The 21,671-nt window shown below is 37.1% G+C and overlaps 3 protein-coding genes across 5 annotated transcripts; 1 reads left to right on the forward strand and 2 right to left on the reverse strand.

Annotated features, from left to right (window-relative positions):
* Positions 1-212: 212 nt before the first annotated feature.
* LOC107102302 (mitochondrial ornithine transporter 1-like) lies at positions 213-7,274 on the forward strand. Of its 2 annotated transcripts, none has more exons than XM_015401547.1 (7): positions 213-484; positions 1,161-1,250; positions 3,439-3,697; positions 3,786-3,923; positions 5,959-6,134; positions 6,206-6,364; positions 6,452-7,274. In XM_015401547.1, the coding sequence occupies exons 2-7, from the start codon at positions 1,196-1,198 to the stop codon at positions 6,571-6,573; spliced, it is 909 nt and encodes a 302-aa protein (XP_015257033.1). In that variant the 5' UTR covers positions 213-484; positions 1,161-1,195; the 3' UTR covers positions 6,574-7,274. The 2 variants fall into 2 exon arrangements, with proteins under 2 accessions (XP_015257033.1, XP_015257034.1); XM_015401548.1 differs by having other exon boundaries at positions 213-386.
* A 1,636-nt stretch (positions 7,275-8,910) lies between these two features.
* On the reverse strand, positions 8,911-15,841 carry LOC107102303 (transmembrane 4 L6 family member 1-like). 2 transcript variants are annotated; one of them, XM_015401550.1, is made up of 5 exons: positions 15,553-15,841; positions 13,405-13,470; positions 11,572-11,705; positions 11,266-11,485; positions 8,911-9,669 (listed from the first exon to the last, which is right to left on the reverse strand). In XM_015401550.1, the coding sequence occupies exons 1-4, from the start codon at positions 15,727-15,729 to the stop codon at positions 11,284-11,286; spliced, it is 579 nt and encodes a 192-aa protein (XP_015257036.1). In that variant the 5' UTR covers positions 15,730-15,841; the 3' UTR covers positions 8,911-9,669; positions 11,266-11,283. The 2 variants fall into 2 exon arrangements, with proteins under 2 accessions (XP_015257036.1, XP_015257035.1); XM_015401549.1 differs by having other exon boundaries at positions 8,911-9,672.
* Positions 15,842-19,214: 3,373 nt separating this feature from the next.
* LOC107102301 (transmembrane 4 L6 family member 4-like) lies at positions 19,215-21,219 on the reverse strand. Its single transcript, XM_015401546.1, has 5 exons — positions 20,999-21,219; positions 20,589-20,654; positions 20,006-20,142; positions 19,752-19,932; positions 19,215-19,664 (listed from the first exon to the last, which is right to left on the reverse strand). The coding sequence occupies exons 1-5, from the start codon at positions 21,173-21,175 to the stop codon at positions 19,650-19,652; spliced, it is 576 nt and encodes a 191-aa protein (XP_015257032.1). The 5' UTR covers positions 21,176-21,219; the 3' UTR covers positions 19,215-19,649.
* Between the last annotated feature and the right edge of the window lie 452 nt (positions 21,220-21,671).

Genomic DNA, 21,671 nt, shown 5'->3' on the forward strand with positions numbered 1-21,671 from the left:
TTACACCCATAGTCACTTTTGCTAAAAAAAATATGAAGCACGGCAAAAGATATGCCTATTACCTGCTACATATAGCGCTTTTATTAATTTAGATAATATGGCTGTGTTAATGTTAAGTATTTGACACAGGCTTGCGTTTATTTGGAGACAGGAAGTGGGCAGATTTGGGATGTGGAGTTTGAAACAGAGTGAGCGCTCTGCAGTTTTTTCCTCTCCTGGATGTGATGAAACAACCTTTAGATTTTCGCTCATCTCCTCTGGCTTTGACAGCTCTGATGGAGCCGTTCAGCGGTTTCTGTGCATAAACTCAGCCGCTGACGGTGGAATCGATGAGACATCATTCCTGTAAACCAAGGGACTTTAATGCGGCATGGATGCTAGCAACGGTCAGCTGCTCACAGGGTCACCGTTACTCCTAATGTTTGACACACAGACTCCAAAATTAACCTGATGCTCCACTTTGACCTAACCTCTGTCCTGTGAGGTTTGTATAACTAAACAATAGTCTGTTTTGTCATTTTAGCGTAAAAAGTTAGGCCCGGGGCGGATTCTTAAAAATAGTAGTTATCTTTGAATTGGCCTCGAGCAAAAAAACAAACAAAAAACCCTAACATTTGTTTTAGTAAAAAAAAAAAGTCACAGCTAGAAAATAAATAACTTTCAACCCTTTTTGTTGAAGTGTTAAACATGTGGTTCGCAAAATTTGAATGCTGAACAGAGAAGGGCATTTTGGCGCCCTCTGGTGGAACTTCTTTGAAAAACAGAAACGGGTTAAGCTGGCCTCTTTTCTATGTAGAACACCCTTTGTTTGGTTTGCATGGAAGGAACACTGTCTTTATAATTTTACATATATTTTTTTATATGACGTTAAGAAGAGATTAAATGTAATTTTTATGCAAATATGTTATTTGCATTTTTAAATCTAACATTCAATTTTTATAACCAGAACACTGCGGCTCAGGGTGACTAGTTACTGAAACCCTCTCTTGCATGATCACAGCTGCAAGTGTTTGAAAAAAAAAAATCAGTATGTCAGCTGCTGCTCTCTGACCCGATCCAATCCTGACGTGAGGCCCACACATTCCTGCAGACAGACAAGTATTGAATAACTGTTCATAACTGAAGTTCTGTAACAAATTCTGTCCCTTTTTTGTCCTTAGGTTGCTGAAAGAAGGAGAAACCTAATCTGATAACCATGCCTCCACACCCCGTGGTCCAGGCTATCATTGATCTCTCTGCAGGAGCAATAGGTATAAAAGTAATTTTGCGTTTTCTGACTTGACGGCCACAGAGTTCTGTGTATTTCATTAGGATTTATTTTGATAGACCTACTAAAATGTGTGCTCAATTATAAGGTTCATACTTTGTTATGGGATCCTTTGCAAAAACAGCTGCAAATATTTACATATTTAGAGCCTGAAGGTTTAGCAATTTCTTTATAAAACAGGAAAATTAGGTGGGGAGAAGGTTTGTGGAGATTTGCTTTTTGAACAGATTTTGGAGTGGACTTGGACTAAACCTTTCTGAAATTAAAATGTTCATTGAATTTTCATTGAATTTTATTTCATTTAAAAATAACTTATAAAATTCATACACTTGCTCCCAAATCAACGCATCCTGACTGAAAAGAAGCAAAGAAATCAGTCTTATTATATCTGCCCTTTAATTAATTTTACAACAGCCCTGCATCAGCTCCTTTACAGTATTTAGATCCATCTTGTTTTGGTTATCGGGAGTATTTTCTGTGATTACATTTTACAGTATTTACATATTTAGATAAATCACAACATAATACCACCATTATGTCCTTGATCTTTCCCTAACATTGTAGTTTTAATGTTTGTTTAAATGCCATCATCCTGGATTAAGTCCATTCCACAAATTATTTCCTTTTACTGCCTTTTCTCTTATTTTCTTTTAATATCTGTTCATGTCAGTTTATAATGACTTTCTATTTTTTCAAACCATTCTTAGCTGTTAACTGTCAATATTTTTCTATTTATTTGATACAAAACCTGGAGACTTTTAATGACCTACTAAATCATGGAATTTTAATAACTTTAAGAAAAAAAAAGGAGGAAATTGTAGCACTAAGTTGAAATATGCAGTGTAGTTAAAGATAATTTAGTCAGACACCTGTTTGTGTAAGTTCTAGGTGAGAGAGGTCTATAATCTTCATCATAGCTTCACTGTGAAAGACAAAATGAGGAAAACAAATCCAGGAAATCATACAGTTCATTTTTTTTTTTTAAAGAATGTATTTGTAAATCTAATGTTCTCACTGATGGGAGAGGTTTTTTTGGTTTAAATCTTCACCTTAAGGTGGTCGACTGCCTCCATCTAACTCGCCTCTCACCGTCCTGATTTCTCCCAGATCCGTCTGCTGATCTCCATCATGTTTTTGATGCTATTTATTCACTAATGTCCTCTGAAAACTTCCATGTCATCAAATTACAAACTAGTTGCTTCACTTTCAGGGTTGTTTGTGAAGGTAACTGGTTCTGACTGATTGTATAACAGAAACCAGAATGAACAGGACTGGATAAATGCAATGACTTAGACCAACAGTGTGGAAAAAAGTATTTTATTCTCCACCTTTGTTGCTGTTCTGCACTAAAGTCCCAAAACAAAGCGCATTCAGAATGAACACAGGGTTCCTGCAGATCCTTAAAAAGTCTCAAAAGCGATTTAATATAAAAATAAGGCCTTAATTAGTATTGAAATGTCTTAAATCAGTCTTCATATGTCTTAAAATTGTCACCAATTCATAAATAGGATAAATTTTGTAATTCATATCAAAAATTTAAATAATTCACGATAATTTTTTGACATTTACCGAACGGCCAGGTGATGTGTTTGAGGAATGGCGTATTTTGAGCGAGAAGTTATTCAAGCTGGAACGATGGGAATTAAAGCTGTGGAGTCAGACATGTGAAGAGTGAAAAACAAAGCACTGAAATTAAGTTACAGAGAAGCAACAGCTATTTCTCAGTTCTGTTCCACCCTTGTCTCTTCAAGGCCTCTACAGCCATATCCGACGTTAAAAACAGAACCAGTAGCACCAAATCTCCGGATGTTTGGTGGTTCACCTATAATGAAAGCAGAGCAATTATGTATATATCTGTTATTGGTGTGTTTTTAGCTTTCTTCCTATATGGAACGTTTTTCAAAATGTAAACATTTCTACTGGGCCAGAAAGTAATGGTTTATGTTAAAATAAGCATTAGGATAAATTTGGTTATCTTGTGTTTGGGAAGTTGGTCATAAAGCTTTATTTCAAGGGACAAAAAAGTCTTGGATTTAACTTGCCTTATGTTTTAGAAACTCTGGAACATGTTTGTGTTTTCAGTTGTAGAAATGGGTCCAGAGCTGGATTTAGTGAAGAGATGTTAAAAACTAGCTGCTCACATTTTGACCCCCCCTCCCCTTCTGTTGCAGGAGGAGCCGCCTGTGTTTTCAGCGGCCAGCCTCTGGACACGGCGAAGGTGAAGATGCAGACCTTTCCCACTCTGTACCGGGGGTTCGTGCACTGCCTGGTGTCCACCTATAAACAGGTGGGCATGCGCGGCCTGTACCGGGGAACCACGCCCGCGCTGATGGCCAACATCGCCGAGAACTCTGTGCTCTTCATGAGCTACGGCTTCTGCCAGCAGGTCATCCGCTTTGCAGCTGGGCTGCATAGAGAAGCTGTGCTGAGGTAGGATGAGCTTCATTGCTATGGTAACCGGTCAGAAAACACATCTACCTGTCAAATATCTATCTATCCTAATTATTCTCTCTATTAGCGACATGCAGAAGGCCTGTGCCGGCTCAGTAGCTTCCATCTTCTCCTCGCTCGTTCTCTGCCCCACTGAGCTCGTCAAGTGTCGACTACAAGCCATGCATGAGATGGAGACGTCCGGCAGGATTGCTAAGAGCCACAAGTAAGAATGTTTTCTGCTTTTATTGTCTCAACGTGGTGTAATAAGTTTTAGTAAAAAAAAACAACCCGAGACGATATCTATTATGTGCTCCGGTCATAGGCAACACCTTAAACACTGGGGATGATTCTGGCAGCATCATGCTGTGGGCTGCTTTTGTTCTGCAGGAATAAAGGAAGCTGGTCAGAGAGGAAAGGGAGATTAAAAACAGAGGAATATTTGCAGAAAACAGTCAACAGCTGCAAAACGATGCAGGGTTAATCTCCCAGCAGCTACCAGGAAATACGACATACTCCGCGTTTCATTCGCTCCCTCCCCCATACCGAACGGCACAGATTGCAAGCTTACAACATCCCATAACACGCAGCAGAAAACACAGCTTTTAACTTTTCCAAGGGCAGGTTTATTTCTATTGAACATTACAGTGGAAAAATGATTCAAAGCTCTGAAAATGAGAAAAAAAACCAAAAGGGGTTAGAGGCAACAGAAAAAATGGAAGAGAACAAAAGTGATGCATTGAAATGAGACAATTATATATATATATAAAAAAGAATAAAAATAAAGAAAATTGAGCAAAAGTCAGACTGAATTTATTAGGGTTAATAATGATAATAACCCCTTACTGTCCTAGAAATAAAACCAACAGAAAACGAGTGACTTTTCTGCAAAGAGGGAGAGCGACTGGAGATCCACTGAGAAGTCTGTGGTCAACTCTGCCGGGACCGCTGCTTTTATTATCGGACTTCAAAGGAGTAACAGGAGGGGTCAGAAGTGTTCAATCACCTGCAGCATAGCTGGATGAGACCAGACCCTGAGAGAAATATTTTCTCTCCCCGTTTGAAGTCAAAACAACACTTAACATTCCTAGCAGGCCATATGCCTGTAACTTAGTACAAATAAAATGAAATTTACATTTTTATAACATAAAACTTGACTAATAATGTTTAGATAGCTCAGTTAAAGGTCACTCTAAACAAATTTATAATCTGGATTTAATGAACCTGCTAGTTTCAGCACTTTTAATGTTTTTTGATAGTTTATTCCAGAAAAATAGAGATTAATAACTAAAAGTGTCTTCTCCATGTTTGGTTCTGGTTCTGCAGAGATCTGATCCAGTAGACCTGAGAGGTCCAGCTGTTGATCCACTGTCTAATCCTGAGATATGGGAGGTCAGTGGAAGGACTTTAGAACTGGGCTGATGTGCTCTACTAATTTACTTCTAGTGAGGATGCAGGCAGCAGCTCTCATCCACTTCTTAGACAGAGCTGTAAGAGCACAGCTGCAGGGATCAGTTCTACTAAAGATGGACAAAGCAGGAATCAGTTTATCATTGTCCAGCTGAGACATTAGTTCTTTAATCCTGGAGATGTTCTTCAGGTGATAGAAGGACAACTCTGTTCCTGCCTTTATGAAGGTTCAGGTCTGAGTCCATCACTACAGAGCCTGAATGCTGCTTTCTAGCTGGATTAACTAAAGCTGGGTGCTAACTTTGAAACACTCTTCTGAAGAACATTTGGTTCTATCAATGCTTTGATTTCTTCTCTGCATTTGCCCACAGCTGGAATGGGTTCATAGTCACCTGTTGATGTACAACAAGGTGTCGTCTGCATAGTGATGGTAACTGATGTTGTTTATTAAGATGTGTGTTAGAGGTAGCATGTAGATATTGAAAGGGAGGGGACCTAAGATGGAGCCTTGGGGAACACCACATATGGTTTTTGTGGCCTGTGATGTAAAGGGACCTACTGACACAAAAACATCCCTATACTTCAGGTAGGATTTAAATCTGTCCAGTTCTGGACCAAAGAACATTGGTCAAGCCTTTAAGCGTCGGCGCCGACTTAAGCAAGCAGGGGGGCTCATAAGGCACGCTTAACTTTAGGTCAGGTAATCTTAATGTTTAGCATTAGTGGCAAACTACGAAAAAAGAGAGGAGAGCTTGTGTGAGGCACTTACTGGGAGGGAGGAGTTACACCTGTGGCTAGATAAGATAAAGATTGAGGTAATTGTGCTTGATTTGTGTCTGTTTTCTCTGAAGCACTGTTTGGTCGGTGGTGAAATCCATCATGAGGAACGAGGGCCCGCAGGGGTTCTTCCAGGGACTGACCACCACCATAGCCAGAGAGGTGCCTGGCTACTTCTGCTTCTTCGGTGCCTACGAGCTCTGCAGGACTGGATTTGCAGACTACATGCAATGTGACAAAGACGACATAGGTACGTGCAGCAGAGCGTTTTGTTTCTATGCAGACTGGCGTTGATTTTCCCGCCGGCTGTGTGTGCTGCAGGTGTGGCTCCCATCGTCTTCAGCGGCGGCTTCGGAGGGGCGTGCCTTTGGCTGGTGGTCTATCCTATGGACTGTGTGAAATCTCGGATTCAGGTCATGTCCATGACGGGAAAACAGGCTGGGTTTTTCAAAACCTTCATGACTATCGCTCGCTCTGAAGGTATGCACAACCAGGAAACAAGAGGAGATACAGACATGCATGTCTTTCCAGAGTTTAATCAGAATCCATGTTTTTATCTGTGTTTAGGAGTGAGAGCTCTGTACTCCGGCCTCACCCCCACCATGGTCCGCACCTTCCCGGCTAACGGAGCGCTCTTCCTGGGCTATGAGGCCAGCAGGAAGCTCATGATGAAGCAGTTCGACAGCTGAACTCCATTAAGCTGCTACACTCCCTCTATGTTACTGCCGACGACACAGCTGCTTTGATGTTTCCTTAACTTGATGTTAAATATGTTTTAAAACTCGGTTTTGTTTGACAGCGTCAGACTGAACAAAGCCGTGCAGTGAAACTGTGACACTCCAGCTGGTGCTTTCACTCCTACCTCTACAACATCATGGCTGCATCAAAAATCATCTCATCGGGAGGAAGTGGGACGCTTCCTATCATTGCTCCTTAAGCATAGGGAGCTAATGACCTTTTTATCTATTGTTAAGGTGCTATAAGGAATCCCAGAGTCCTTTGCGTGAAACGATGAATAAGCACAGCCCAGTCAAGCATTATCCATGTACTCAGATGACTTTGGACACGCCTTTCTCTCTCTGCCAGAAGACGTGTTGTGTTGAGAAAGACATTTTATTTTGATGCAGTAACTCCTCTTTAAAACTCATAGCATAAAGGCGTTATAAAAAATATCACTAAGTGTCATATAACGTGATTCAATTGCTTTCAGATCCGGTTAGATGATTTTGTTTTCTTTAAACAGACTTCTTGTTGAATTTGATTCGACTTTTTCCAGGAAAACAAGAAAATATTTTGACGGAAAATATTTCTTTTCATTACAGATTCTGTTTTTTTTTTCTTTTCTTACCTCACTCTCATTTCAATCCCTATTTTTGCACGTTCTCTCACTCTTTTTTCTTTCTGTTACTCCATCATTTATCCTTTCTTCATTATTTTTAATCTTTAAACCAGTGAAGTTTCTGTCATCCAGGTGACGATCAGGCTTAAAAAGTTCAGTTGAGGCAAATAGACATGAAGTTTTCTAGAAGATGTTTCTCCTCTCATCCAAAAGGCTTCCTCAGTTCTTACTAGTGGTTGGGAGCACTGAGATTAAAATTCTGTAGGTGGAACAAAGAAAAGAAACAGTGGCTCTGATCCCTCCTACTTGAATGTCCATGGAGGTCACCAGGGGACTGTTAATGGTCGCCAGGGGGTCTGATGGGTCGTTAACTCCCTCGTCAGAGTGGTTTTGGTTACATGCCTCATTGAAGTGAGTCAGGTGAGGGCAGGTGATGAATCTTCTGGGTATTGTTCCTAAAAGTTCTTTGTAAGTGTGTGAAAGGTTATGTTTAAGACCACCTCCTCTGTTAAGAAATGGTTTTTCCAGGTTAAAGAAGATGGCTTCTTTAATCCCTCTTTCAAACCATCTTTCTTCCTTGGTCAGAATGTGGACGTTGTCCTCAAACCAGTGTCCTTTAGCCTTCAGGTGTAGGTGAACCACTGAGTCCTGTCCTGAGGAGTTGGCCCATTATGTATTGAGCCATGCGCCTGCATAGTGATTGCTTGGTCTCTCCAGCCTAAAAGTGTGTGTACTCTTCACTACACTGAACAGCGTAAACCCCGTTGTCGACCTTGTTTCTTCTTGAAGGCAAAGGGACCCAGTGCTGGTTGAAAATCCTCCTGAGTTTTTCAGAGACTCCAGCATCAAAGGGAATGATGGTTTTCCTTCTTCTGTTTTTTTCTCCATCAGCAGAATCTTCTTGTTGGTTTTTAGAAAGGTCCATCTGAGATAACCACAGTTCTTCAGGGATGTCCTAATGTGTCCCTGTCTTCACTTTATGTCCAGCTGCATAGGCTGAACTTTTTTAAGCCTTGTTTTTACTCTTTATTTTCCATCTTTTTATTTATTTTACACGCTTTTCATTGTTTTAGGCTTTAAATAAGAACTACGAAAGATAAGGACTGAGTAATGCCTTACCTCCATCTTTATCTTTATTGCCTTCTACCCTGCCATCATTGTACCTGACCTTTTTATGGCCTATCTTTCCTTCCTTAATTTCTTATTTCCTCTTATTTCTCATCCTTACTCTTTTTCTTTCCCTGCACCGTCTGTGCCTCCACTTTTTTTTGCACTTCTCTTCCATTTTGTGTCCTTCCTTGCTCCTTCATCCTTATATTTGTCTCCCAGTAGTTTCGTATTAAAAAAACAACAGAAATTACTGAGAGCTGTTAAAAACTGAACCTGGATTTAAAAAAAAGTAGCATCTTTGCATAAAGACGTATTTGCTGCTTTAAAGGAACCTTAAAACATTACTTATCTTACTTATGTTTTAATGCCAATAAACCTCCTTAAACCTTTGCTATAGTTTTAAGTGTTTTTAACCTGCAAGATATTAAAATCAGCCGATAAAAATTTTAATTTAGAGACATTTCTATCATGAAGTTTATGCTAATTTGTTTATCTTTATTTGCAGGTGTTTACAGTGTGTATTTTTTGCCATAAAGAAGAAATAACTAACAGAACATCAGCTGCCTCTCCTGCCCTTGATTTTTGTGTTTTTTATTCAGTGCTTTTATTTTCTAATCAGTGTATATTAGAGATGTTTGTTTTCAATGTATATTTATACATCAAATTTAATTGGTGTTGAATGGATACAAGAGGACCTTAGATTTTTTCCTGTGCTTTGTTTTAAATCAGTTTAATATTGAGATACAAAAATCAGATTTCACAATTTCTTTATTTGACAAATTGCAATTACAAAAATATGTTTTAAAGCTGCCTAAAAAAATACATCATATTTCTTTTACCACAGTTGTTCTGGTTTGTGTGTAAAACATTAAAATGTAAAAATAAAAAGAAATTTAAGCCAAATGATTATCTTGGTTCATTGAGCAGGTTTAACTGATGTGTTCCTGAATTCTTTAAAGCAGCACCTTTGCACATGCAGATAAAATCAAACCGTCATACAGCTCAGAATGTTAATGTGTTAGATTCTCTGCCTCTTAGGAGTTTACCTCCTTTAAGTGATAAAATGTTGAATCTGGACTAGAGCAGAAAAAAGTCCTTTCTTCCAAACAGAACAGTAAAAAATATTTTTTAAAAATTGTATTTTAGAATAAACCTTTAGAAGGCTCTACTGCATCTATGATCACTGGAGCTAATAATGTAAGAAGCATAAAATAGGCAAAAAATGTAAAAAACAAAACAAAAAAACAAATTCCATTCAGAGCAATACTCCCTGCAGCCTTTACTTAGCTGTCAACTTTTAACTGAACAGCAGGGGGCGCCCATCACAAACTCACAGCTGCTGTGAAGAAAAAAAATATCAGAAAAAAAATTTTAGTCTATCAAAGATTAACCAGATCCTACAGCAGAATATAGCATTAAAGCAACACCACGTTTTACTGTTAAATCTCACATTGGCAGGTTTCATTTGTGTATTTATATGTAATGCACATGATCATTCTTTTAAAAATGTAATTTAAGTGTTATATAAATCAACAAAGACCTTCATTTTCTATGTGGTGAATAATTAACTTCAGTCTGCTTTTCATTTAAATTTAGAATTGATTTTGTTTTTAGCTTAGAAAGAGAATGATAAATGATTTATAGATTCATTACGCCCAGAGTCAATTATTGCAGGTGCAAATCTCGATTTTGGCCTACACCTTTTTATTTTATTTCATTTATTTTGTTTCTCTGGAAACTTGACCATTACATAAATAACAAAGGTTTTTAATAGCTGTGGACTTAGGTCTGGTATAGATTTACATTTGGTGAAAAATTTTAAGTAAATAGTTTGATAAAATATAAGCCGGCTGAAAATTTCAAAAGCTTGGTAATTAAAATGGGTTAAAGAAAATCTGATTGGACCATTTAACGAAAAAATACATTTTAAATTTCTAAATATTTGTTTGTGACCCAAATTTTTAGGTCTGATGAATTTATCAGCCTTTTTTGGTTTCACCCCAAAAGACATTTAAAAGCTAGTGGCTGAACAACAGATGAGCTGTTTGACAATATTTATCTGTTAAATCAAAATGTCCTGTATAAATGACTGGATGTTCCCAACAGTCTTTCAAAGTAAAATCATTGGTGCAGATTTCTAAGACTTAAAAAGCCGCTCTGACAAATTGAAACCGATAAATATCATCTAGCAAATGTCATATTGGTTCACATCTTTGTCGTATCTTTACAGCAGTGTGTTCAAATCTGCCCTGCAAAAAAAATGTAACCTGGGTGTTCCACAAGGGTCAAACCTTAAGCCTCTGCTTTTCTACCTATGTATAAATGATTTACTGAATATCTACAGACCCTACCTGCCAACTGTTAGCAGATGTAAGAGCTGATAGTCCTTATCAGGCTGCAGAATTATTAACTCCCAGTACACACAATTAGATTTCCTTTGTTCTGAACTCCTCTTCATCATGTCTTTGACCAGTTTGTTATTAAAAGGGGATATAATACTGGATACTGTGTCTAGTAATGTTGATATTTTTATTAACAATTTTACAAATTTATAATTTTACAAAAAAAAACAATTTGTTTAACCTCTCCCCACTAAAAATCCTTATCCTTTCCTTTATTGGAACACAGGACCAAGAACCTATAAACATATGTGGCCATTTTAAGTTGAAATTGCTGTTGCTGAATACTTGCTTACAAATGTTATATTACAACATGTTTACAATAAAAAAGATAATATCATCAACAACTAATTATACGTAATTTTATATGTACAAATGCTGTTTAACGTGCCATAATATGAGATGATGATGATGAAAATTGTGTAAACTGTTGAAAAAAGTTGGATTGTCTTCTTGTAGCTTGAGGTTGATGCAATTTGGAGTCAACAAAGCATCATGCAAGTACAGGCTGGTTACCATTCTGAGCTAAATACCTGCTCGTTTAAGACACTTCAGATCATCTCTGTTTCCTTCCTCATGCAGGTCCCACACAGGCAGCCGATGAGCCCGTTGATCATCTGAACAGCACAGAGTATCATCTCCAGGCCGCTGGTCACAATCAGAGTGCTGAAGAGTCCAATGTTGAACACGACGATGTTCTCAGGCTCCGTGCACGTGTTCCAGATCGAACTATTACCCAGGTAACTGTCTTCACTGTGAAAAACAAAAATTCTTTGGCATGACCGAAGCTAAAGATGCCAAACAGACACCATCATCTTGGAGTCACATCTGGATCTTACCGGTCTTTGAAAGGCCGCATCCAAACCAGTAACACTTTACAGTAGGGTCCATTCGTCAAGCCAACGGCAGCCACTATGAAGCAGTACAGGGCGCCGGCAACGCCAACCGCAGCAAACAAGATAGACAGGAACATCTGCAGGGAACAGAGGAGTGGGTCACCAACATTTTCTGTTGCTGTTTTCAGAAGTGAGGAGAAGATCCCCAGCTTTACATCCACACAGCAGCATGGGTTTGGTCTCCAGTCAGAAGGAGGAAGTCAATCCTAAACTTAGCATGTGGGGAGAATGTCAGACTCTTTTCTTTTTTCTGAGTCAAGTCAGCATGGTGAGAAATCCTCCTCCTTTTATTTAGAAGGTGATCCACCCTTTTCAATGTTCAAAGTCTTTCTATGTTCAGTTAAATTCAGTTTATCTATATAGCACCAATTCACAACATATGTCATCTCAAGGCACTTTACGATTCAACCAGATCATACAGTCAAACTGATTCAAAGTTTTCTATCCAAGGAAAAAACAGTTGATTGCATCGACTCATTGACTCTCTGCAATCCCTCATACCAAGCATGCTTGTAGTGACAGTGGAGAGGAGAAACTCCATTTCAAAAGGAAGAAACTTCCAGCTTCCATCGGTGTTATATTGTTTTAGCATAGGGGTGTTGTTCTGTTTCTACCAGATTTGGAGATTCAGATAATGAGATTTGACTTGTTTAGCTCAGATTTCTCTAAACCAGGGATTTCCAAGGTGGGGTGCAGGACCACGCGGGGTCCCAAATGGGGGGATCTTCACTGACTGGTTTTCATGATAATTGTCATGATTCCTGATGTATATGGAGATTAAATATACCATGAAATATATACCTGACCTTAACGGGACCATTCTTGGACTGGCTATTTTATTGTAGCTTTTAGGTCTTTAGTCTGCTGGAAGCGGGGCTGTCCGGACTGACTGGATAGAAGCAGGAAAAGCCCATAGTAAGGACCTGGGTGGGACTAATAAGGTCATAAAACCAATCAAATGGCCATGATGGGATGCATAAACATCTTGCTTTTGTTTGTTGTTTTTTTTTTTATAAAGAAAGGCTCTTTTAGCAGCCAGTTAAAAAAAAAAAATCCAGCTCATAGAGGAATAATTAAAGGTTACAGTAAAATAATGCTGTTTACGGAAAAGCGCTGTTGCATTATGTGCCGGATTATGGCGCTACTCATAATCCGTAAACAATACTCTTTCTCCATGGTCTCTCCTAACTCCTCCCAGACCCAAATACCTGCTTGCTGCTTTAGGGAGTCCAAAAAGCCAAACAACTTCAATAAGACCCTTTCAGTTTGAGAGCCTCCCATAATGCTGGTGTCCCTCACTGGGTTTGAGTGTTGAAACCATGACAGACACCACAGACCTCATGGCCACAGCCACAGGCGGCTGCATCAGCAATGGCAGCAGAGAACATGATCCACTCACACTCTGTCTCCAACCTTCCCTGGAATCTGGGAGAAGCTTTACCAGAGGTAGAAGTTGTACATGTTCCTAACTGAGGGCTCCACCAGGATAAATTTGTTCCATGGTAAGAAGATTTCCTAAGATAAAAGATTGCACTGAATATTGTTTAGGGGTTTAAAAATATATATATATATAGTTTTGCTTCTGCATGTTTCATTCAGATTAACAGTACAGGTAATAAGTGGTTAATCTTTGTTAGAGGAACATTTTTGCCTCTTTGATTATTGTTTAATTACTTCCTTGTTGCAATAACAAAGTGTTTATATGGAAGGGACATTTTGTTCAGTAGTTCCCTTTGTTAATCTCTCACTGTTGTTACTTTTTCCTGTGTGACTCACCCCACAGCGATTTCCACAGCAGCCCTGTTTGCCAGTCAGGTGGATGTGAAGTGCAGGGAGCAGCACCTGGAAGGGAGTACGTGTTAGTAAATCATCAGATTTAGATTCATGAATCACAACCTCTTTATTTAAAATATAACAGAAGTATTATGAGAACTTTGTTCCATAATTTCACAAGCAAAGAATACATGTTTTAAATGGAAATTTGATTTGATTTGATTGATTTGGTTTTGAGAGTAACTTTGGTTTCCTTAAGTTTAAAAAAAAAATGTTTTTATCATTCTATTTTTTTCAAACTTTATTTTTATTTTATTTATTTATTTTTTGTTTTTATACATTTTAAAATCTTTCCCCAAAATTTTTCTTTTTCTTTTTTCTTTTTATATATTTTTGGTTTTTATTTTGTGAGAGCATTACAACACAGTGGTAGTTACTTTCAGGGAACTTACAACGTTACCACCCCCACTCACAATTATTTATATATATATATTTTTAGTGTGTGTGTGTTTGTGTACAAAATTATAGACAAAATATACAAAGTTATGTAAATTACTAGGTTGAGTTTTTTTTATTGCATTCTTTTCCAGTTGTGTTTCAGAGATCATATTATCTACACTTCCAGCCCAATTCAAACACTACCTCAGACTAAGATAAAAATGACTTTGCTCCAAACTCCAGAGGAAAATCCTGCCTTCAGAACTGAAACAATTTGAAACAATAAAAAAAGAAAATGTGAAAGAAAACATATTTTTAAAAATTACAATCTGAGAAAATTGGAAAGATACTCTAAAAAACTTTTTGATTCAACTTTCATGTCTGGATTGCATTGTTTTTTTTGTTTTATTTCCATTTACAAAATTTGTTTGCTTGCAAACACAAGTGGAACAAATTTTTTTTTTTACATACGAAATAATAAATCAAAAGAGGATAATGGTTTGAAAATATAAAAATGGGCAAAACAGCTCTGTTATTATCAAAACCTTTGTGGATTAGTAAGTTGCTTTTTTAAAGATTATTTTCCAAATTACTTTTGTTTTTTATTTCCTTTTATTAGAAGTTAGTCAGCAGTAAGATTTAGGCGGTTTTATCCAGATGTGGGCAGATAGTAACTAGTTACTTTACCCTGAGTAAATTTTAGGAAAATAAAAGCTAGTTTTAGTTAGTTATACTCTACGGCAATTTTTATTTACCGTAATTAACATTCCTGTGAGAGTTTTGCTTACCTTACTTGCATATTTTCAGTTTACCCAGTTTGTTTTAATTATTTAAAATGCCAGAATCTGCACAGAACTTTACATTTCGGTCTGTTTTATGTTATGATTTTAAATATCAGATGCTATGATAAGTTATTGAACACTTGAATAAAATCATTTTTTACTCTTACTTGCCAAAGTGTTTTTCCAGAGATAGTGGTTTTCTTCAAAGAAATCTGGGTCACTAAGACGGCTGCTCTGATAATAAACTTGGATAAAAGGATTTATCTTATCATCTTGTTTTATCTTAATGCTCTCAGCTCTGTGTTATATTATTAAATGCCTACAATCAAAATGAATTATAATTTTAAATCTTTTATGCTTTCTGCAATTAAGCGCTTGTTTGTAATTCGAAGCATTGTGTATAAACTATTGTAGCAGAGACTTGTGTGTTTTTCTGTGTGTTTCTGGCCGAGTCGCTGCAATGATTTTACCTTCATGGGATTAATGAAGGTTTCTGTTTCTAATTTCTTAAACGGCTACTTTTTGCTCTTAAGTAGAAATATAATGAAGTGGTGTTGCTGTTGCTTGAGTAAAATTTTGGGAATTCTACCCATCTCCGCATATAAACATTATCTACTGTAATATTGGTTTAATACATATATATATATAACAAATATATATATATATATATATATGTAAAGAGTTTCTTCATTTTAACAATTAAATATTATGAACCAGCAAGGAATACTTGACTAGACATTTTACCGTACTTTTATCTTCCCTACTGTTTTACTCTTAATTAATTTCTTGAATGATTCATTCTTATTTTTATTGAAGTAAAAGATAAACCATTAAAGTATTCTCACTTTGGGTGCTCTACCCACCTCTGATTTTCTCCACCTTAAAATAACCAGAAAACAAGATAAAACTGAAGCCGAAACAAGCAACTCACCAATAGTCCTCCTCCAACGATTCCCCCCATGTAATACACCTCATCCGTAATATGTTTATCTTGGACGTATTTGAGGTCCCCATCAGGGAATAACAGCACAATGTTGCAGATTATGGATATGAGAGCCAGAGGATACAGAGTCACTGCAATGCAGAGGGAACACTTTCCAGTACACATGCTGGCTGGTTGCTGAAATTAAACCTCCTTCTGGTCCACGTTAAGCTCAGGAAGCTTCTCTTTGATACTGGGAAAAATGGACCGTGGTATAAAGGCTGTGGCCTAAATGGTTGGACTGTGGGGGCCGGCGTGTTGATAAGAAAGTCAAACAGAGCCTGGGATAGGCCGCAGAGTGACTCACTCTCTGCTGCCTTGGAGATGCACAGAACATGTTTTGTTGGGTTATTGGAGGCAATGTGGACATTAAGGTTTTATGGTCTTAATCAGACCCTATTATGGTACCTGGAACTTGAGAGACCACACCTTTGAAGTTCATTTTTTTCATGCTGAATAAGGGGGGGGGGGGAATCTTCGTAATTTAATGTAACACACAAGGTTGCTTTTGTTTTTGTGACATGCTGAACATTCTTTAAATATCCGCTCGCTGACAGCGTTTAGGCTTGTTTACTCAGTCACAGTAGGAGCATTCAGGATTTGAACTTTGCACATCCAGCAGCAGATGTACCGGTAAGAGAACAGCACTGGTGTTGGTGAAAAGTATGCAGACTATAACTGGTCAAACACTTTCTCCACATGATGCATGCTTCTCTTTGTTTCTGTGGGGCTGGACTGATTAAAGGGTAGTAGTCTTATCAGTAATGGGAGGGAGTGAGCAATCGGACAAGCCAAAGCTTATGAATTATACCCTTATAAACATGTTTTCGTCTCTGAGCAACATTTGGGCGAGGCAACATTATTCATCCTGATAAGAGTGTCGAATCCTCTTTATGTATCAGCAACTTATGGCAAGACCATCGTTAGTTTCAGCTCACTCTCTTTAAAATGATAAAAGATTTGTAGTTAATGATTGCAAATTTATGAAGAGTTTAGGTTTCGAATCCAAGCAGCAACCAGAGATAAATATTCTGGGATGGCCATTATCAAGGCTCTGAAAGAAAACATGTGAGCAGAGCTGAAATGGTGGGTAATGGAGGAGGGGTGGGTCAAGTTTAAAATCAAACTCTTATGTCTAGTGTTTCTGACTCAAGTTATACAGCTAAATTAAAGAAATAACTCAGAACTAACTTAAGGAATCAGACATGGAGAGACTTGGGTATAATATGAAAGACAATCTGAAGTATTGTTAGACAACTATAAGCCAATTTCTAAGCTTCCCATCATTCCTAAATGTATGAGAAGCTGGTTTATTATCTTTTTTAGGAAGAGCAGGTTTTAAAACTACAAAAAACTTAAAGGGCTCTTTTTAGAGCATTTAAATTAGATACAGATTCTGGTGGCTGGGGGCTTTTTGTTATACAGCATGAAAGACCTGATAAAATTCTTTTAGAAATCACACCTCTCATTTTTCTAGTATAGTTAAGCACAATAAAATCAATAATCCTTTTATACAGCATACTGTATGTTAAGTAGTAGATTTTAATTGTACAAAAGGAAAAGTTGAGTGTTGAGTGTTTGTCATATTTTGAGGAAATAAAAAAAACAGGCTAGTGAAATAAAGAAATGCAAACCAACCGTGTCGAAGTTGATGATATAATTGCCACTCCAATGTTAAATTATTGATCAAATTTTTAAACAAGTTATTTTTTCCTTTCGCTTCCACAACCAGGGCTGACTACTGCTTGATATGTAAATTTTAAGAAACAAGATCAGAGGTGTCAAAAGTATTTATTTATTACTCCAGTAGAAGTATAAATCCTACTGTTTAAAAACACTTGTTGAAGTTAGAGGATAAACTTAAGCTTTTTACTCAAGTAAAAGTATAAAAGTAAAAGTAATGCAGGAAAAAATGTTAAAGACAGAAGCTTTACTGCACTAACCTATTAAAGGAAAAAAGAAATCTGCAATTCCAGATGATAACTTCATTATACTGAATTTTCTGTTTTATAACTAATGGTAATAGTGTTAAATTTAACTTGCATCAACTGCAACTTGCATCAACTTGAAAAAAAAATGTATTTTGGTATATGGTGAACAAAAAGTTACGGCAGCACGGAGTCCCACCACAAAGAAATTTATTGTCTGGATGAAACTAATTATTTTGATGGTTTTTATTTTTTTTAAATACTAACAGGCCATAAAGAAAACAAGATTAAATAAAACTGAACTAACAAGTCTATTTTAAAATGTAAGGAGTAAAAAATTTTCAAAAAAGTTTTACTTCAGTAAAGTTTAGAGAGCCAACATTTCTTCTTAAGTAAGGTGACAAAGTATTTGTACTTTGTTACTTGACACATCTGATTCTACGATAAATAATCTTCATTAGTTAAACCTCATACTTAGATTTAAAAAAACTCCTAACTTGCTATTGTTCTTGAAATAGCTTTAAATTCCTTCTAAATAATTATGTTTACATATGGAGATACAAAAAGAAAAACTAATCTCCATCGAAAAATTTTATTGTGGTCAAAAGTTTTGTATTTTATACAATTCCAAAAGTTTTGACAAAATGTATTATTTCAGTTAAGATTAGTTTTTGTTTGTATAATATTGAGACAAATTCATCCCCATAGTTAGTCATTAAGTAAAAGCTAAAAATAGCACTCTGTGGAGAACACGCTCTTATGGGTTTATCACAAGCAAACACAAAAAACCCAAGCCGCTCTCATTTTGATATAAAAAAAAAAATCTGATTTCCAGGTGATGAGAAAGAAAGTCGGCATTTATCATTCTGAAGGTTACTATGCTTTTCTAAGGTTCTTTGGGGATTCTATTTTTAATGACCACTGTGACCAAAGTATGATGTTTCAAAAGGTTTAGGTGCTTTAACCTCTTTTATAAATCATCATCTAATACAGGGGTCTTCAATGATTTCACGGCTAAGGACCCCCAAACTGATGGCGAGATGGAGCGGGGACCCCTTAATTTTAATATATTGTATGAAATTGTGTTATAACAAACTGGTCCTATAGTCACTCTACTACAGATGCATTCATATAATGAAAGTATTTTCACCCTGGGATTATCCCTGGGATTATCAAGGTATTTCTGATTCTGATTCCTGGTTGATGGGACAGGTGTTGTGAATGAAACAGTGCCCAGCTTGAAAGAGCTCCTGTGTGTCACTGAATGTGTGCATTGATGACTGAAAGACATCTTCTGCCTCCATTTATCTGTTTACTACAGTGTGTTGAATTCATGTTAATGTGCATTTAAATACATTTCTATTAGATGAAAGAAGTGGAGGGGGGAATATAAAAAGAAAAGTCTAATCAAAACTTTTGCAAACCCCATGCTGTACCTCCGTGGACCCCCTGTTGAAGGCCTCTGATCTAATTATTATTATTATTTTTTTTTAAAGAACATCACACTTATCAACCATGGTGGTGGAGGTGCGATAGCCTAGGGCTGCTTTACTGATTGAGGACTTAGAGCACTTAGTGAAATTAATCAAACTGTATGGATAAAAAAAACCCAAGCATGTACAGTACACTCACAATTCTTGTCTTTAAAAGGCATTGACTGCGCTGAACTTTATTGTCAGGAAAGAATTAACTTTGTTCCATAAGTTTTTGCAAACGTACAATTAACTAATATTCATTACTGCGAAACACAGAGCAGGCATTTGATGCAAGATTTCATCTAAAGCTTTATTGAAACTTATTCAAACATGAGAAAAAGAAAATGCAATATAAAACACATCCTTAAAACCAGGAGCCAATTTTTATTAACCCTTCAAATATATTTGGATAAGGAGCAAAACGGACCACATTTTAAAACTCTTTAAAGCAATGTTCTTTTTTTGCATGTGCATTTGCAAAAGTGTAAAGCCTTTAGAATAATATGGAAGTGAAAAAGCTCACACAGTTGGAGAGATTGATATTAAATTGAGCAGTTTCTACAAAGGAAATGAAGAGCTTGATTCCAGACATACATCAGATGATGATGCTACATGAATACAGCCTCTTGAAAGCCTCCTGTCCTTAAACTTGGGGTTCCTGTAAATGAAAGCAAACCAACCAATGAAAGCTAGGCTGATTGAGGAAGTGAAGTTAGGATGTTTGACTTTACCCAGCTTTTCAGACCTCTTTGTTGCAGGTTCCACAGATGCATCCGATGAGGCCGTTGATAACTTGGCTGGCACAAAGAATCCCTTGCAGAATGCTGGCCACCATCAGGGTGACGAACAGACCCATGTTGAACTGAATCACGTTTTTCGGCTCTTCGCATTTGTCCACCATATGTTTTAACAAATGTTCCAGGTTGCTGAGAGTAAAAGCAAAGAGTTAAATGAGCAGTTCTTGGGAACATCACCTACAAAAGCATCTTAACTTGTTACCCTTCTTTAAGAGGGGTTTCCCAAATGCCGTTGGCAGTTTTGCAGAGAGGTCCGTTAGAGAAGCCAAGCATTGCCACGATGAAGCTGTACACGGCTCCTGCAGCGCCCACCGCCGCAAATATGATGGAAAAGAACATCTGTCAACAATTAAATGAGAAGAAGAGGTAAAAAAAACACTAAAGATAAAACTTCTTTACATTATTTACTCATGAGTTTATTTCCCCTTTTCATGTTAAACCATAAGAAGTTTGAACTGATTTCTTATTTTCATCAAAGGCAAAAAAGCTTAAGCTTGGTATCTTTTATTGTATCATAAATGCTTGCAAAAAAATTGCCTACTTATGTTTAACTCTAATATTCTTTTAAACTAATGTTAGAATGTCACGGTCACTGGTGAACTGTGGTTTTGTTATCTATATCAAAAAGACCTAGATGTTGTGCAATGATGATGCAGCACAACACAGCATATTTCTTTGGCCCAACATCAACTGACTAGTTTGCTTTGCTACATGTCTCCCTTATTCTAAAAGCAAAGTTGTGTTTGGTGTCCTGTTTCACCTGAAATTAGCTCTAAATGACTCACCCCAAAGCGATTTGCACAGCAACCTTGTTCTCCAGTCAAGTGAATGTACAGTGCAGGGATCAGCACCTGTGTTTGGACACATTGGGGCGGTTAAGTTGCATAACGGTTGCATTGTGTGTCGTTCACAATTCACCAAACTTCTGTGTTGTTCACAAGCCACGTTGCATCTCAAACCTTACTGCAGTCTACAAGTTATGTTTCTACAAAACGGATGTGAGTTTCTCCTACTAAATAATTTATCCCTTTTTAGCTTTTTTAAAGATGGCAACCATCCCAAGCTAATCCCGGAGAAATATCTTAAAACAGTTTTAATATATACAAAAAAACTTCTTCTATTCAATAAGCTCAATGCTGAACTAATAATATTTTACAAAGTCTCAAACACCTTTCCATTTGGGCAGTCTACTTACCAGAACACCACCTCCGATGAATCCCCCCATGTACTTCACCTCATCAGTGATGTGTCCTTCTTTGACATACTGGGTGGACCAGCCAGGGAAGAACAGCAAAATGTTGCAGATGATGGACAGAAGAACCAGAGGGTAGAGTGTAATCGCAATGAAGAGGGAGCACTTCCCAGTGCACATGGTGTCTGCTTGAAAACTCACCTACTGCAGCAAAAACCTCTGGTCCTGTAAGTTTTAACCCAAATAGTTCCTGTTTTCAGACCAGTCACACTCAGATCATGACCAAAAATGCTGAACGTACTTTTCCTTGTGGTGATGGGTTGTATGACTGTGAGGTAGAAACAGAATTCTTTTACGATTCATTACACTCATGCCCACACTACAAAAACGAGCTAGAAATAAGTACAAATTTCTTAAATTAAGTATATTCACCCTTAATTTGAGTAGGTAAATTAGATGGTTTGGCAATGGAATGAGTATTTTTACTCTTAAAACAAGATAATTAGATAATATGCACTTGAAACAAGAGAATTCAACTGTGTTTTCTTATTTTAAGTGTAAATTGTCTTGTTCCATTGGCAAAATGTATCTTTTTACCTACTCAATTCAAGAACAAATGCACTTATTTTAAGAAAAAATGACTTATCTAGATTTAGATTTTTTGCAGTGCAATTAG

This window comes from Cyprinodon variegatus, unplaced genomic scaffold (assembly GCF_000732505.1).
Source record: "Cyprinodon variegatus isolate N-32 unplaced genomic scaffold, C_variegatus-1.0 Scaffold1232, whole genome shotgun sequence".
In the NCBI taxonomy this organism is placed as follows: Eukaryota; Metazoa; Chordata; class Actinopteri; order Cyprinodontiformes; family Cyprinodontidae; genus Cyprinodon; species Cyprinodon variegatus.

Coding starts and splice junctions, on each gene's coding strand:
- LOC107102302 (XM_015401547.1), top strand. CDS start 1,196: ATGCCTCCACACCCCGTGGTCCAGGCTATCATTGATCTCTCTGCAGGA. Junction 3,924..5,958: donor AGGATTGCTAAGAGCCACAA/GTAAGAATGTTT, acceptor TTTTCTCTGAAG/CACTGTTTGGTCGGTGGTGA. Junction 6,135..6,205: donor ATGTGACAAAGACGACATAG/GTACGTGCAGCA, acceptor TGTGTGCTGCAG/GTGTGGCTCCCATCGTCTTC.
- LOC107102301 (XM_015401546.1), bottom strand. CDS start 21,175: ATGTGCACTGGGAAGTGCTCCCTCTTCATTGCGATTACACTCTACCCT. Junction 20,143..20,588: donor GCTGTGCAAATCGCTTTGGG/GTGAGTCATTTA, acceptor AATTGTTGACAG/ATGTTCTTTTCCATCATATT. Junction 19,933..20,005: donor GAAACCCCTCTTAAAGAAGG/GTAACAAGTTAA, acceptor TTTTACTCTCAG/CAACCTGGAACATTTGTTAA.
- LOC107102303 (XM_015401550.1), bottom strand. CDS start 15,729: ATGTGTACTGGAAAGTGTTCCCTCTGCATTGCAGTGACTCTGTATCCT. Junction 13,471..15,552: donor TCGTTGGAGGAGGACTATTG/GTGAGTTGCTTG, acceptor ACTCCCTTCCAG/GTGCTGCTCCCTGCACTTCA. Junction 11,486..11,571: donor ATGCGGCCTTTCAAAGACCG/GTAAGATCCAGA, acceptor TGTTTTTCACAG/TGAAGACAGTTACCTGGGTA.